At 47.2% G+C, this 14,274-nt stretch overlaps 1 protein-coding gene across 1 annotated transcript in view; it reads left to right on the top strand.

Annotated features, from left to right (window-relative positions):
• Nucleotides 1-14,274, top strand: part of ANTXR1 (ANTXR cell adhesion molecule 1) — a 133,450-nt gene that overhangs the window by 64,497 nt on the left and 54,679 nt on the right. The window contains exon 13 of the mRNA XM_081868473.1: nucleotides 12,230-12,325. Within this exon, the coding sequence (XP_081724599.1) occupies nucleotides 12,230-12,325 (96 nt within the window). The remainder of the gene's footprint in view (nucleotides 1-12,229; nucleotides 12,326-14,274) is intronic.

Raw genomic sequence — 14,274 nt, 5'->3', positions numbered from 1 at the left:
AACAAACAATTAAACAATGATCATCCAGCAACTGGGAGGGGGGGGGAGTACACAGTAAGCAGCAGGTAAAAACCGGTGTGCTAAGGCTTGGTTGACTATGACATGGAGCAATGGATCCAAAGTACAAGAAAGAAGATTCCACCTAAACATTAGGAAGAACTTCCTGACAGTAAGAGCTGTTTGACAGTGGGATTTGCTGCCAAGGAGTGTGGTGGAGTCTCCTTCTTTGGAGGTATTTAAGCAGAGGCTTGACAACCATATGTCAGGAGTGCTCTGATGGTGTTTCCTGCTTGGCAGGGGGTTGGACTCGATGGCCCTTGTGGTCTCTTCCAACTCTAGGATTCTATGATTCTATTATTTGTTCCCTGCTGGGTACCCAAGGCCAGGGCCAGTCCACCCATGAGGGAAGGTGGGGCAAGTGCCCCAGGCAGCAGAATCCATAGATCCAGCCTCCAAGGATTGCATTGCCTGCTGATGCTGCCGCTGCCTCAGTGACGGTGACGGCTGCAGCAAGCTCCTTGGCCGTGGCATGCAGTCAGCAGACTACAGGGACTAGACCAGTCCCCATAATGTTCCTGGTAAATTAGAGTATTAAAGTATTAGAGCCTGGTGCCTCCTTCTCAAAGCCCAGGAAGCTTCTGCCCGGCTTAGAGAGGAAGGTGCGATGCTCATGTATGTAATGTCGGGGCCCCCTCTATTGCCCTCGCAAGCTGGCACCTCTGGCCCTAACTCTTCCCCTACAAAACAATTCACTGCTCGCCACTGCTCCTTGGAGGCTGGATCTGCCATCTCCTCAGCAGTGCCCCCCGCCATGCCACCTCTACAAAGGCCTCTCAGCGAATTGGAAGCACTGCTGGGCTCCTTCCACTCTGAGGGAAGAAATGGCAAGGGGCTGCCCTCTCGGCTCTCCTGGGGTCTGCGCCCGCCTGGTGTGATTCACAGCCACCTCCATGACGGCCTTTGATTCCCTCTTCAGCCATCAAGTAAAGGTTGATTTGATTCCCGCCCTCACTCCCTTTTTCCTGATGTAGATCTTCACTCTCCCCTTCACTCTCCTGGCAGGGAGAGGGGTTCCATTTTGTGGTTTGCCTCAGGTGCCAAAATATCTTGGGACGGACCTGCCCATAGCTGATGCTGCCCCCTGCAGGGAGTTCAGTTTCCCCTGCCCCAACCCCATCAGATAGAGGATGTTTTAGTAGCAAGTGCCTAGAAAAAGTGGCCTGCCTGTGACCCGAATCGGGGAAATATTTGACTTTATTGCTGGAGTACAAATCTGGGGCTAGGGTTGGCGCAGGCAGCCCATAAATTCCTGAATGCCTGTTGCTTCGCAAACACTCCCCCGTGGACAGTGTCCCTCTCTGGACGAAAGACAGGCACGTCCAGTCTGGCAAAACAAAGAAAAGAATGAATGAAATGTGTATTTCAATCAAAGTGGGCAGGGCTGAGATTTATTTTATAGCCAAGAGTCTTGTACGTGTTTCCACTGCTTAGAATGTTTTGGAAACTTTTTATATCCTAGAAGTAGCACTCCTTTTTTCCCCTTACTGAATTTTGGTTTGCTCGTGAAACCTGATTAAATTTTTGATTGAAACAAAAATCCAGCCATTTTCAGATTCTCAGCTGAAATAAAGTAAGGCAGGGTTTGTTGGCGGATCCTGCAAGGTATTTGGCTGGGGTGAGGTCACGAGCACGTTGAAGACAAATTGCATTTCAAATACACGCTCGTGGGGTCTGGATCCTGCTGCCAGGTACTCCCCCAACACAAGGTGCTTTAAGAGCCAAAAATCCCTCGGCTGGGGTGGAAAGCTGGTGCTGAGAAGTGTGGAGGCTGGAAGTGTGGCAGAAATTTGGCTCTTGGGCCTAGCCCACTTGCCCAAGTGGCACATAAGCCTGGCCTCCATTAGCTGTTTGTTAGTACGCAATATGATTAGCCTTTCTCCTCGCCGTGTGGGTTTTGAGATTAGTCCCAAACCCTGCTCTGAGATCACTGGCTTTGAGTGATCCAGAAGGGAGGTGGAGGGCAGACTGAGCCCACGCAGGGCAAATGGATCCCCTTCACAGAGCTCCACATTCTTTTTCCATTCCATTCCATGTGCCAAAAGGACTCAGTGGCCAAAGGCGGCTGGCAGAAGGTTTTGGCTGAGGAATTCTATTTATTGAGCTGCAGAACTGATACACTTGAATTTCCTTCCAACCTGGAGACAAAAAATGATGGGCATAGGAGAAGGATTTCCAAAATGCTAGCATAAGAAATCTGCAGCCTGCCAAAGATTTAAGAATGGGCTCAGGGTATGGCAGATGGGTGCTGCTAGGACGTTAAAAGACTTGGGGTCCCAAGCCCAGCGAGCAAATGTGAGTAACCTTTGCTTGTGACTGTTTATAGGTACTGTATAGGTGCAGAATGAGGCTGGCTTTCCAAAGGAGAGTCATCTTGTGAGCAGAGTTTAAACAACAAATTTAAATTAAATATAAACTGAATATTTAATCATCTCCTTCCTTGCCCTTAATGTCCAACTGGCTGTGGAAGATTTAGGAACTTTGCACCCAAGAGGATGAACACGTTTTCTGCTGTAGATTGGCTTTTGTTCTGATTTAGCAGTAAACAGTGAGTTTTCCCAGGGAAGGTTGAGGGGAGGGGAGAGAAAAAGACTGAAATATATTCAGAGTTGAGAGTGGATTTCACACTCTTTATTCAGCTCATAGTGGTGAGGAGGAATGGAAGTTCCCTCAGAATGTCTGCTTTTTATACATTATTTACACAATGGGCCCCATGTGATTCGCTTATTGACCTGTAGGCCAATCAGGTTGCGGATTCACTTCCACCTTGGAGCTGGATTAAATGGCTCCTGTGGACCAGTCAGACTGCTGCGTTCTGGACCCTATTGTTCTAGGAACAATCAGACTGCTGTCTTTTGGATCCTCAGTACATAACAAAGACCTTTGCCTAGAAATCAAAGGAGAAATGAAATAAAACAGGGGACAAACAGGAGTGTGGATGAGCCCACAGGGAACAATTTGGGGGGGGATGAGGTACAGTGGTACCTTGCAAGACGAAATTAATTCGTTCTGCGAGTTTTTTTGTCTTGCGATTTTTTTCGTCTTGCGAAGCACAGATTTTGGAAAAGCTTCAAAAATCACCAAAGTCTTCAAAAACCTCAAAAAAGGCTACCACACTGCGTGCTATGAGTTGCTCCTCGAAGTCGCAACTGCACCCCCTGAATGCACGGTTTTAAGAAAAAGGAAACAAACTTGCAAGACGTTTTCGTCTTGCGAAGCAAGCCCATAGGGAAATCCGTCTTGCGAAGCAACTCAAAAAACGAAAAACTCTTTCGTCTTGCGAGTTTTTCGTCTTACGAGGCATTCGTCTTGCGAGGTACCACTGTATTTAGAACTATGGTGATTCTAAGGACTACAAAATGAGGAAGAGAAGAACAGGGAAAGCAGCAGCTCTTTAGGACCCCAAAGATTCCTATTGCCTGGGGTGCAAAACAACCAACTCATCAGTCCCAGCCATGATTTTGCTCAGTGGCTAAGAACACTTGAAAGGCAGGAGTGGCCAGAAATTGCTTTAAAGTTTTGCCAGCTTGTTTTGCTCAGCTGCTTTTCTCTCAGGAATTGGAATGGCTTGCTTTCTTCTTCTTTTTCTTTAAAGGAAAACTCACAGTCCTCCAGCAGAAGCGGGGTCTAAGTGCCGTGGACTTTCCTAATGTCCTGGGGCTCAGCCAAGGCCCCATTTGGCCACCTGCTGCCACTAAACCATTCAAACGGGAACCATGGGAGCAGAGCTAGCTAGGCTCTCATGAGTCAGAGATGGAGAAATATTTGTTTTTCTTAAGGTTTCACGTCCTAAACAGAATTGCTTAGCAGTGCTGCGCCTTCCTCATTCTCACTGAAGCCATTCTGCCTGTCTTGTCCTGGGAATACATTTTTGGCACTATTTGGATTCTGGTAACACTCCTGTCCTCTGCTTCTGCCATAGGGTACGGCTACATATTACATGGGGGTTTGGTTCCAAGAATTCTGCGTATACACCAAAATTGTGTATACTTAAAACCATGTATACCTCTGTGGTTTAGTGGGTGAGGGGCGCTCCCAGAGCCGGCACCCAGAGGGGGTCTTGTCTCCCAAGCAAGGTAGAGAGCTTAAAAGCTACTTGTGAGCTGGGTGCCTGCATAATACAAGCTTTGAAGTTCTGCCTTGTTTGGATTTAACTTGGACAGTTCCAACCAGCTTGCCTTCAACTGCTTATGGTTGAAACTGTGCAAGTTAAATGCATGTAAGATGTGATCGTGCAGCACTCTGGTCCAGTTGGAGATACCACCAGGCAGTTCTTAGGATCTTTTGCCATACTAAGCTTCTCTGGGAGAAGTTTAGACTACAAAACCCTTTTAGCTTTCGATGTGCACTGAAGTTGATGGTTCTTGAATACATGAAAGCATTCCGCCATGCACTTGGAATCTTTGAACCATGACCATAGATGAACTGAGAATGGATAATAATAATAATAATAATAATAATAATAATAATAATAATAATAATAATTTATTATTTATACCCCGCCCATCTGGCTGGGCCTCCCCAGCCACTCTGGGTGGCTTCCATAGAAACCAAAAATACAGTAAAATATCACACGTTAAAAACTTCCCTGAACAGGGCTGCCTTAAGATGTCTTCTGAATGTCAGGTAGTTGTTTATCGCTTTGACATCTGCTGGAAGGGCGTTCCACAGGGTGGGCGCCACTACTGAGAAGGCCCTCTGCCTGGTTCCCTGTAGCTTTGCTTCTCGCAATGAGGGAACCGCCAGAAGGCCCTCGGCGCTGGACCTCAGTGTCCGGGCAGAATGATGGGGGTGGAGACGCTCCTTCAGGTATACCGGACCGAGGCCGTTTAGGGCTTTAAAGGTCAGCACCAACACTTTGAATTGTGCTCGGAAACGTACTGGGAGCCAATGTAGGTCTTTCAAGACCGGTGTTATATGGTCTTGGCGGCTGCCCCCAGTCACCAGTCTAGCTGCATCTTCTACTGCAAATACAGCATCTTCTACTGCAAATCACCAGCATACCAAATTTTGCTGCCCTGATTAAATTTTTCCATTCCACACTATCGTTTTCCATGAAGTCTACTACTCTAGAGCAGCACAAACAAGGTAGATAAAGGCAGGCCAGGCTATATCCCCTGTCTCAAGCATGGCAGTTATTTTATGAGATTCCCCTCGTGTCTGCTTTGGCTGCTGTTCCAGAAACTAGAAAACATTGGATGATCAAAGCAAGCTGGAGTCTAAAACCAGCAGAGAGTCTGGGAGTTTTAATTTCCTTTTTATTAGACCAGATTGTTTCAGTTATATGTATTTTTAAAACCCTGTACATATACGTGATAAAATGAATGATAGACAGCAACTTCCATGCCGCAGAGAAAAATTTGCCCTGTGGAAGCTATGCCAAGTTGCTCTTCTCAAGGCTTCAAAATAAGAGACCTCCGTTTATTGAGGTTTTGCCTGCCAACAGAAAACAATGAAGAAATCTATTGTTTGGCTGTGCTAAAATCAGGCAGCAACAGCTCATTGCCACCCCTACAACTACAGGGAGCATCAAATAAAGGGGTTGTCTTTGCCGTTGAGTGGGAACCTGGAAATTCCATCTCCAGACAAAGAATTTGGCTAGTTACTTCCCCAACCTGGTGCCCTCCAGATGTTTTGGACTACAACTCCCATCAACCCCAGCTAACATGTTCATGCTAGGAGATACTGAGAGTTGTAGTCAAAAACATTTGGAGGACACTCAGCAGTAAAAAGTCCCTCTCGTGACGTCCACCCTTTCTTATCTACAGGAGGCATCTATGTTCTGTCCTGGATTCCAGATGGGGCAGAACTTTACCCTATCGCCCACCTGTATGCTGCATGTGTTACTACAAACTGCATTATTTTGAGCAACAATTTAATATAGCAACCATTCTTGGTCTTCACACTGTTTTCACAGACATTGAGGAAGCAACTGGAAAATGCCCCCAGTGTGTATCCTATAAGATTTCCAACTTTGAAAGCTAATTTTTGTTCAGTGGTGTCCTGCCAACTGTTGTTTTCTCTGTTTCTCCAGCTGGCAACAATGCTATAAGCAAAACTTTTGGCCTTTTTGGTTTCTCTGGCATATTATAGGCCACACTCGATTTGAAATTTCTACAGATTTACCTGTGTTTTGATGGAAAAAACCAACAATTATAAGGCCTTTATAAAAGCCCAGGAGGAGGACAAAAGTGTTTGAGCATACAGTTTGAGTGTAGCAAGATGTCAATGAGCAAAATATATCTGTTTAAAGTCACCTTTCCCAGCTTGTTAGGAATGGATGAACCATCAATATCTGTTTCTCCCAGCTTCTCGTTTTTCCAACCTTAAGTTCCATTCACCTGCTTTTAGCATCAATTTTTGATCTTTTTCTAATCTTTCTTAAAAGGTCCAGACAAAAATGATAGCTATGTTTTGGTTCCCCTGTTGGCTTGGGGAAGGGCAAATGAGGCTGCTTCACACACAATTGCAAACAAATTTCTGCCCCAATCCTGCAATATGGTTCCTTCCACATGTTTAGGACTACAACTCGCATCAGCCCCGGCAAGCATAGCTGAAGGACAGCAGCTTCTGAAGAGCGCCATCTTGGGAAATGTTGCTTTAAATTCTTTGGCCAAAGTCCAAAGGGCTCTGCTTCAGCAAACATTTGTCTGAAGAATAACTTCTAGGCCGGTTGCATGTGCTGTACCCGCAGGGTATCGTGCCAGCCTCTGAAGTCTTCAGGTGTCCTTTCCTTAAAGGTAAAGGGACCCCTGACCATTAGGTCCAGTCGTGGCCGACTCTGGGGTTGCGGCACTCATCTCGCTTTATTGGCCGAGGGAGCCAGCATACAGCTGTGGCCAGCATGACTAAGCCGCTTCTGGCGAACTAGAGCAGCGCATGGAAACACCGTTTACCTTCCCACCGGAGGGGTACCTATTTATCTACTTGGATGTGCTTTTGAACTGCTAGGTTGGCAGGAGCAGGGACTGAGCAATGGGAGCTCACCCCGTCACGGGGATTCGAACCGCCAACCTTCTGATCGGCAAGTCCTAGGCTCTGTGGTTTAACCCACAGCACCACCCGCGTCCCTTGTCCTTTCCTTAATGTTAGCTTTTTGTTTGTTGAATTCTAAGTTATCTAACAAATGTACTTTAATAAAAGAAATATGTTACACATTCTTCCTAGGCAGTAACCAGAGCCAGGCTTCCTTAGTTTCAGCAAGGTTGCCTCCAGACTGTATCCTGACCCCAGATGTAATTGATTAGTGCACTACAGCAGGCGCTTAATTAATCCAGCCTTCTTTAAATGGGCTGAAAACGTACCATCTAAACACATGCAAACATACCTTCTTTTTTTAAAAAAAGATAAGAACACGATCAGGTTGTCTGTTATGTTTGTGCAGGCAACATTTCGAAAGTTGTGAATGTTGCTCACTCTAGTCCTGTTTAACCTTCGTAAGGGTGAAACTACCTTAGATGACAAGTTTTCCCTGAGTGAAGAGTTCGTGATTTAGAGCAGTGATGGCCAAACTTGGCCCTCCAGCTGTTTTAGGACTATACTTCCCATCATCCTTGACCACTGGTCCTGTTAGCTAGGGGTGATGGGAGTTGTAGTCCCAAAACAGCTGGAGGGCCAAGTTTGGCCATCACTGGTTTAGAGTAATTCCAAAACCATCAAGCTGCATAATGTTAACTTAGCCTCCCCCAACCTGATACCTTCCAGTTGTTTTCTGCTGCAGCTTTCAGCCAAAACATCTGGAGAGCACCAGGTTGGGGAAGGCTGCTTTAAAACATCTGGCAACATGGTATGCCTTGCAAACATGATCAGATGTGGTACAGTATCGCAGTAGGGTTGTTTCTGACGGTTCCAAAAGTCTAAAAATAGCAGCCGTGGTTTTTTTAAAAAAATCAATAGAAAATGTTCTTTAATATTTATTTTACAGCAACAAGACTTTAGAGATTTATTAATGAGCAAGATCTTTTCAAAGCTGAAGTAAAGGTTTCCTACTGCTGTTTGCTGCATTTGAGCCCATTCTGCATTTAATTGAAAACAATTGTGGAGCCTCTGGCCTCCTCCCTGGGCTACATTCTCATTTGAGAACCGAAAGCTGCTCAGGCTCTACATCTCCTCTGCTTAAGGGTCAAGAAGCTCTTGAAAAGACCTGGGCTGAGATGGGGCCAGCCATCCTCACCTGGATTCTCTCCTGCATATTCACTTCTGAGCAACAGAGTTCAAGGGGAGTGTTGATAAGCTGGGAGGGAATGCCCAGGAGATCTACAAGGATGATAAACAATCTAGAAGAAAAGGCTTAAGGCATTGCATGTGTTTAGCCTAGAGAAAAGTAGATTGAGCGAGATAGGAGAGAGATCTTGGCAGGTGTTTGCTGGCCAAATGAGGTGAAGAAGGGCCAGAGTGGTCCTTATCCAGCACTGATAAAAACCCAGCATGCTTCTTTCCTCCCAAAACTGTTTAAAGGAGACAACCCCAGAATCAGGCACTTTTAGCTGGCAAAAGCCTTTGCTTCATCTATTTAGTTATGAAGTTTATCATCTTCTCTTTTGCCAAGTCATCTTTGCAGGGGTTTATTGAAATTTAAAGCAAAAGTATTTTAAAAAAAACCTGATCAGGGGGGTGGAGCACCTCCCCCATGAGGAAAGGACACAGCGTTTGGGACTTGTTCGTTGAGAGAGAAAAGGCAAGGAAGAGGTGACATGACAGAAGTTGGTTAAATTAGGCATGATGTGGAGAAATAAATCAGGTCTTAGTGGATTCTCACCAGTCCCGTCCCATGTGCTGCTGGGTCTGATGGGAATTGTGTCCCCAACCAGATTGGCAAAAACTGCTTTATGGTTTGTTTGCTCATTGGAGAGACAACTCTTGAAGAAGCAAACCTTGGTTTAGCATTATGTGCAAACGCAACCTATGTCTACCACTGGATCACACCGCCTGTGCACATGCTTAGTGATATTTCCAAGGAGTCTAAAAGGTTACTCTTGCCTGATTCTTCTTGAGCAAGACCTGTCAGTTCCAGCAGAATAGAGCTTTAGGGTTCAGACCAGGTAACAGATTAGAAGGTCCTATGTTGTTATTTTATTAATGTGATGGCCTGGGAATCCGATTCAGAGGCTGAACCGGAGGAATCCCAGCCTGCAGAGGAGTCCCCGCCTCCAGGGCCGGCTGAACTGGGGCAGGGCCTTGATTCTGAAGCACCTGCACCTGTGCCGGATCCTCAGGAGCAGGCACCAGGTGGTTCCACTCTGGCTCCAGAGGTGGTTGAGGACTCAGTGCCTGCAGGTGAGTCTCCCCCTGGGCCCAGTAACCCTTCAGCCTCTCCTGAACTGCAGAGGCTCAGGGCAGAGAGGCGAAGGGAACTGGTTTCTCCCAGGAGGAGTGCTCGCCTTAAGGCCAGGAGAGGTGGGTCTCCTGGGGGCCGGGACCGCCCCTGGCCTCAGAGAAGATAAAGGCCAGTCAGCCCGGTCCCAGGTTGCGGGAGCAACGTCGTTGATGAGCTGTTTCGGCCAGCTTCCAGTCCTGTTTCCCCCAGAGTTCCTGTCCTTGCTTGGCTTCCCTCTGTGGACCCCGCTTCGCCCGAGGAGGACTGTCTGCCAACCCTCAACTCAGGTCCTGGACCTCGCCCCACGGTAACCTCCCCCCCCCCCGGACCAGCACAATTAAGCTACAACGCAGCACATCCTGCTTTTTCTAGTCAAGGACTGCACAGACAGATAAGCTAGGCTCTTGATCTCTGATTCTGGGGGTGGAGAATCTTGCAAGGAACTGAACGGATAAACAATACATCTAAAATCTTGGGGAGGGGCCCTGGGTCAGGGAAGAGAATATTCTTTGCATGGCAGAATGTCTCATGCCTGGATGAACATCGGAAGCTGCCTTATCCCCGGTCAGACTGCTAGACTTTCTACATTAGCATTTTCCATACTCTCCAGGGATTCAGGTGGTGGTGTAATCTTCCTAAGCACTAACTGAAGATGTACTGGGAGGGAGGAATTGCCTGACTCAGCTTTCTCCATTCATTCATGCATGCATGTATGCATGCATGTCCACCGTCCATTGACTGCAGTCTCAAGTGAAGAGTGATTCCCTGCATGTGTGAAGGTGCTACCACAGATCGAGCACCACAGGTAGAACTTAAATACCTCTGGGATAGCCCAAAGTCACATGAAATGCTTCAGATGCAGAATCGCCAAGACTCAGAGGACTTCCTGGTGCTGTAGTATCTTTAAAGGTATCAACTCCTTAGAAAAAGAGGAGGAACAGCTCAGGGTTTCTTACACTGCCTCCAATGCAATGCTTGTCAATGTGTGACTACATGCGCGGTGGCAGAACACACACTCAGCACACAAAGGATTCCAGTTTCCAGCTTTAGCAGAGGCCTTTCTGCCCAAGGCACTGGAGAACTGTAGCCAGTCTCTGCTGCTGAGCTAGAGAGATTGGTGCTCTGACTCAAGAGCCTGGTGTGTTTGCTGGCCAGTCCTCAAGTGCTGAGCCATCGACATGTGTGCATGTCTGAACCTACACCGAAACCCCCACCTCCTCAACACGCCAGGATCAGCAAAGCTCTTGATTGCTACCTTAGGTCAGAAGCAGCCTCCCTATGTGGCCATTCTGCCACCCCCACCCCCCACTTTTGTTATTTTAACTGTCTGGCTCTTTAAAACCAAAGCCGCTGAGCTGAACTCTGGCCAAACCTAATTTTGTCTGTGCTTGCTTATCCCAAAAGCCTGATGACACCAGTGAGGAATGGCTCAGAAATATTAGCTGGTCTCTGGAAGCGAATAGTCTATACTTGAGATTAAATTTGGAAGCAACGTGATAGAATTCATTCGAAGAGCATTTTCCTAACTTGGAGAAACAGCAGGGGTGAGGCACTCCAGAAATGGGGGCTGCCTTCAGATGAACCCACACACCACGATTTGGAGATGGAACAAACTCTGTTTTTGCCTGCTCCTTCCTCCCCATCAGCACACCTGAACAGTTTACATCCCAGTTTGAGCAAAGTGCCGTTTGCAATTGCAAACCAAGTTCTCAAGCCAGGGTTTGTGATCCTGTTTTGCAGTTCTGATTTGAAGGTGCACACTCTGGTTTGATCAAGCCCTGCTTTGCTGAAAAAGGTGTAACAACAAACTATGGTTTGACTGTAACAGGAGGAGCGGGTGCATGAGCACAGGACTGGTTCATGATCCTCAGGTCCTAACCATAACTTAGAGCATTGTTGGAATGCAGCTGATATTTAGCACATAAAGTGTCTGGGGGCCCTGATTTCTTAGGCTGATAAATGAAGGGAAAGTTCAATTTGTTATGGCTGAGCCTCAACCTCTCTCTAGCTCAGAGTTCCATGCATTTCTCTGTCTTCTGATGCTCAGACCAGATCAGTGCTGCATCCTGGAGTTGCAAAGCACTCAATTTTTCATATAATCATAGAATTGTAGAGATGGAAGGGACCCCAAGACTCATCTAGTCCAACCCCCAGAGTACAGGAATCACAGCAAAAAATCCCTGACAGATGGCCATCCAACTTCTGTTTTAAAACTTGCAAGAAAGCAAATTGCACCATTTTCTCAGGTAGATGGAATCTCCTTGTAATTTGAATCGGTTGGTTCGGGTCCTCCCCTCTGAGGCAGCAGAGAACAAGCTTGCATGCAGAAGCCCACCAGCTGTTTGAAGATGGCTTTCATATCTCCTTTTGGCCTTTTTTACAGGCTAAACACCTGCATATCTGTGAAGTGGGGGTGTCCATGAGAGTGGTGAGAGGGGCTTCTACTTTCTGCTTGCAGTAGCCTTTGTTGCTTTTATTATTTTATCCAGCCTCCCTCCAAAAAAACTTAAATCACTACAGGTGGTTTCTTCTACACCTTTACCTTCACAACACCCTTGTGATGTAGGTTTGGGGGTGGGTGATTCCCTTAAGTAAGCTTTGTGGTGCGACGGATTGGTTTATTTATTGCATTTCTAACCCAACTTTTTCTCCAAGGAGCTCAAGGTGGCACAGGTGGTTCTCATTTCATCCCCACAACAACTCTGTGGTGTAGGTTAGGCTGAGAGGCAGTGACTCAGCCAAAGTCACCCAGTGGGGATTCGAACTCAGGTCTCCCAGGTCCCGGGCCGCCATCCATAATCTCCCAGTCCTCTGTTCCCACACTGATCTTGCTCTCTTCTGCCTTCTCCTCTGCAGTCTGATGGTACGATCCTGGCCATTGCTCTGCTGATCCTGTTCCTTTTACTGGCACTGGCTCTGCTGTGGTGGTTCTGGCCGCTCTGCTGCACCGTGGTAAGTTTCCTCCTGCCCACACTGAGATCTCTTCCCTCTTTAGCAGCTCCTCTGTGCGGACAGGCCAGTGATTCGAGTAGCAAGGAAATAGCTCACACCAGAAACCTGCATCTGCTCTGCCAAGTGTTTTGTACGGAACCAGGGATCTTGCTTTCCTCCCATCTCGGGTGCCCCAGTTTGTGTCCTGGGAGGTCAAAGCTGGAACTCTCTCTACATCTGGGGCACAATATGAAGCAGGGCTCAGCCCCAGAAGCTGTTTTCCAGCCCCACTGCTACTTGGGCCTGGGCACATTCCTGGGCTCTCAGCAGGTGGTGTGGCCAGCCTGCATCTGAGCTGTACCTTTTCAAGCTTTTCGATCGGAATTGGCACTATTATAGGTGCCACATACGGTAATACCGATTCTGCATTTGTAAGAACGCAATCGTTTCGTTTGGCAGTACCTAAACTTTGGAACTCCCTGCCTATTGAGATCAAGCACTGTATTATTTCTGGCTCCTGCTAAAAACATTTTTGTTTAGAGAAGCCTACCCAGATGCTTGGAAAGCTGATGAGAATTTTAACCTGTTTTGGGAAAAACAAATGGTATGTTTTAGATTCTACGTTGTAATTTTTCCTTCATTTTGGGGGGGTTTTAAAAATAATTTTATAGAAATTTAAATAAAATTTATATCCTGCCTTTCCCCCAGACTGGGATTCAAGGTGGCTTACGTGAATTAAAACAGCACAGATAAAATACATGAATCTAAGCCATGTTGGGCTTCATAGGCCATAACCAGCATTTTGAATTTTGCCCAGAAACAGCCAGGCAGCCAGGGAGGAGAGCTGTTGTAGCAAGGGACTTGCAGTCTCCCTTGGAGAGTTGAAGGTATTTTGAAGGGGTGTTAGCCACTCATGGTGTGTGTGTGGCAGGGGGTTGAAATTCGGAAGGGTGTTTTGGGCCAGAAGCAGCAATGGAACAACAGCAATGAAATTGTGTTAGCGTACTGTGTCAGAAGTGATCCCGCTTTCAAATTTATCTTAGGAGCTGTGGTGTGCCTCCATTTTGGCATGCCTGTCAGATTAATACCCTAATGAGTGTAGGCCAGGATGCACAGGCAGGCAGCAGCCAAGGACCCAAGACTGAGGTATCTGCAGAAGGCCTAGGGCAGGTGTCCCCAACCTGGGGCCTTCCGGATTATTTAAAAATAAGTGCCATTAGCCACAACAAGCACAGCTGGCAGTTGCCTAAAACTTCTGAAGGGCACCAAGTTGGACTTGGAGTGGTATCTGGGCAGACACCATGGTGAGTTACTGTTTAGTAAATTGTTGCACTTCTCCAGAAATCTGTTTGCTGTGCAGTTCCTTAAAAGGTAAGGGGACCCCTGACCATTAGGTCCAGTCATGAACGACTCGGGTTGCAGTGCTCATCTTGCTTTACTGGCCGAGGGAGCCAGCGTACAGCTTCCGGGTCATGTGGCCAGCATGACTAAGCCACTTCTGGCGAACCAGAGCAGCGAGCGGAAACGCCGTTTACCTTCCCGCCGGAGAGGTACCTATTTATCTACTTGCACTTTGACGTGCTTTCGAACTGCTAGGTTGGCAGGAGCAGGGACCGAACAACAGGAGCTCACCCCATTGCAGGGATTCGAACTGCTAACCTTCTGATCAGCAAGTCCTAGGCTCTGTGGTTTAACCCACAGCGGCACCCGCGTCCCAGTGTGCAGTTCCTTAGGAGCACAGAAAAAGGCACAAAATGTGGCACTTGGTTTGGGATGCAGATTTTTACGCATGTTTCTAGACCTCATGATTAGAACAGGAGGCATGAAAGTGCTGGGCAATGCCTGTGATGATGAGCCAGGGTGGTACAGTGCTTAGAGGGCCGGGTTAGGACCCAGGTTCAAATCCCTCCTCGGCCACTCGCCAGATGACCTGATGGCCTAACTGACCTTACAGGGGTGTGAGGAGAAAA

The sequence above is a fragment of the Podarcis erhardii genome, assembly GCF_964252035.2.
Source record: "Podarcis erhardii genome assembly, chromosome: 7".
In the NCBI taxonomy this organism is placed as follows: Eukaryota; Metazoa; Chordata; class Lepidosauria; order Squamata; family Lacertidae; genus Podarcis; species Podarcis erhardii.
This window is presented reverse-complemented; position numbering and strand designations above follow the sequence as displayed.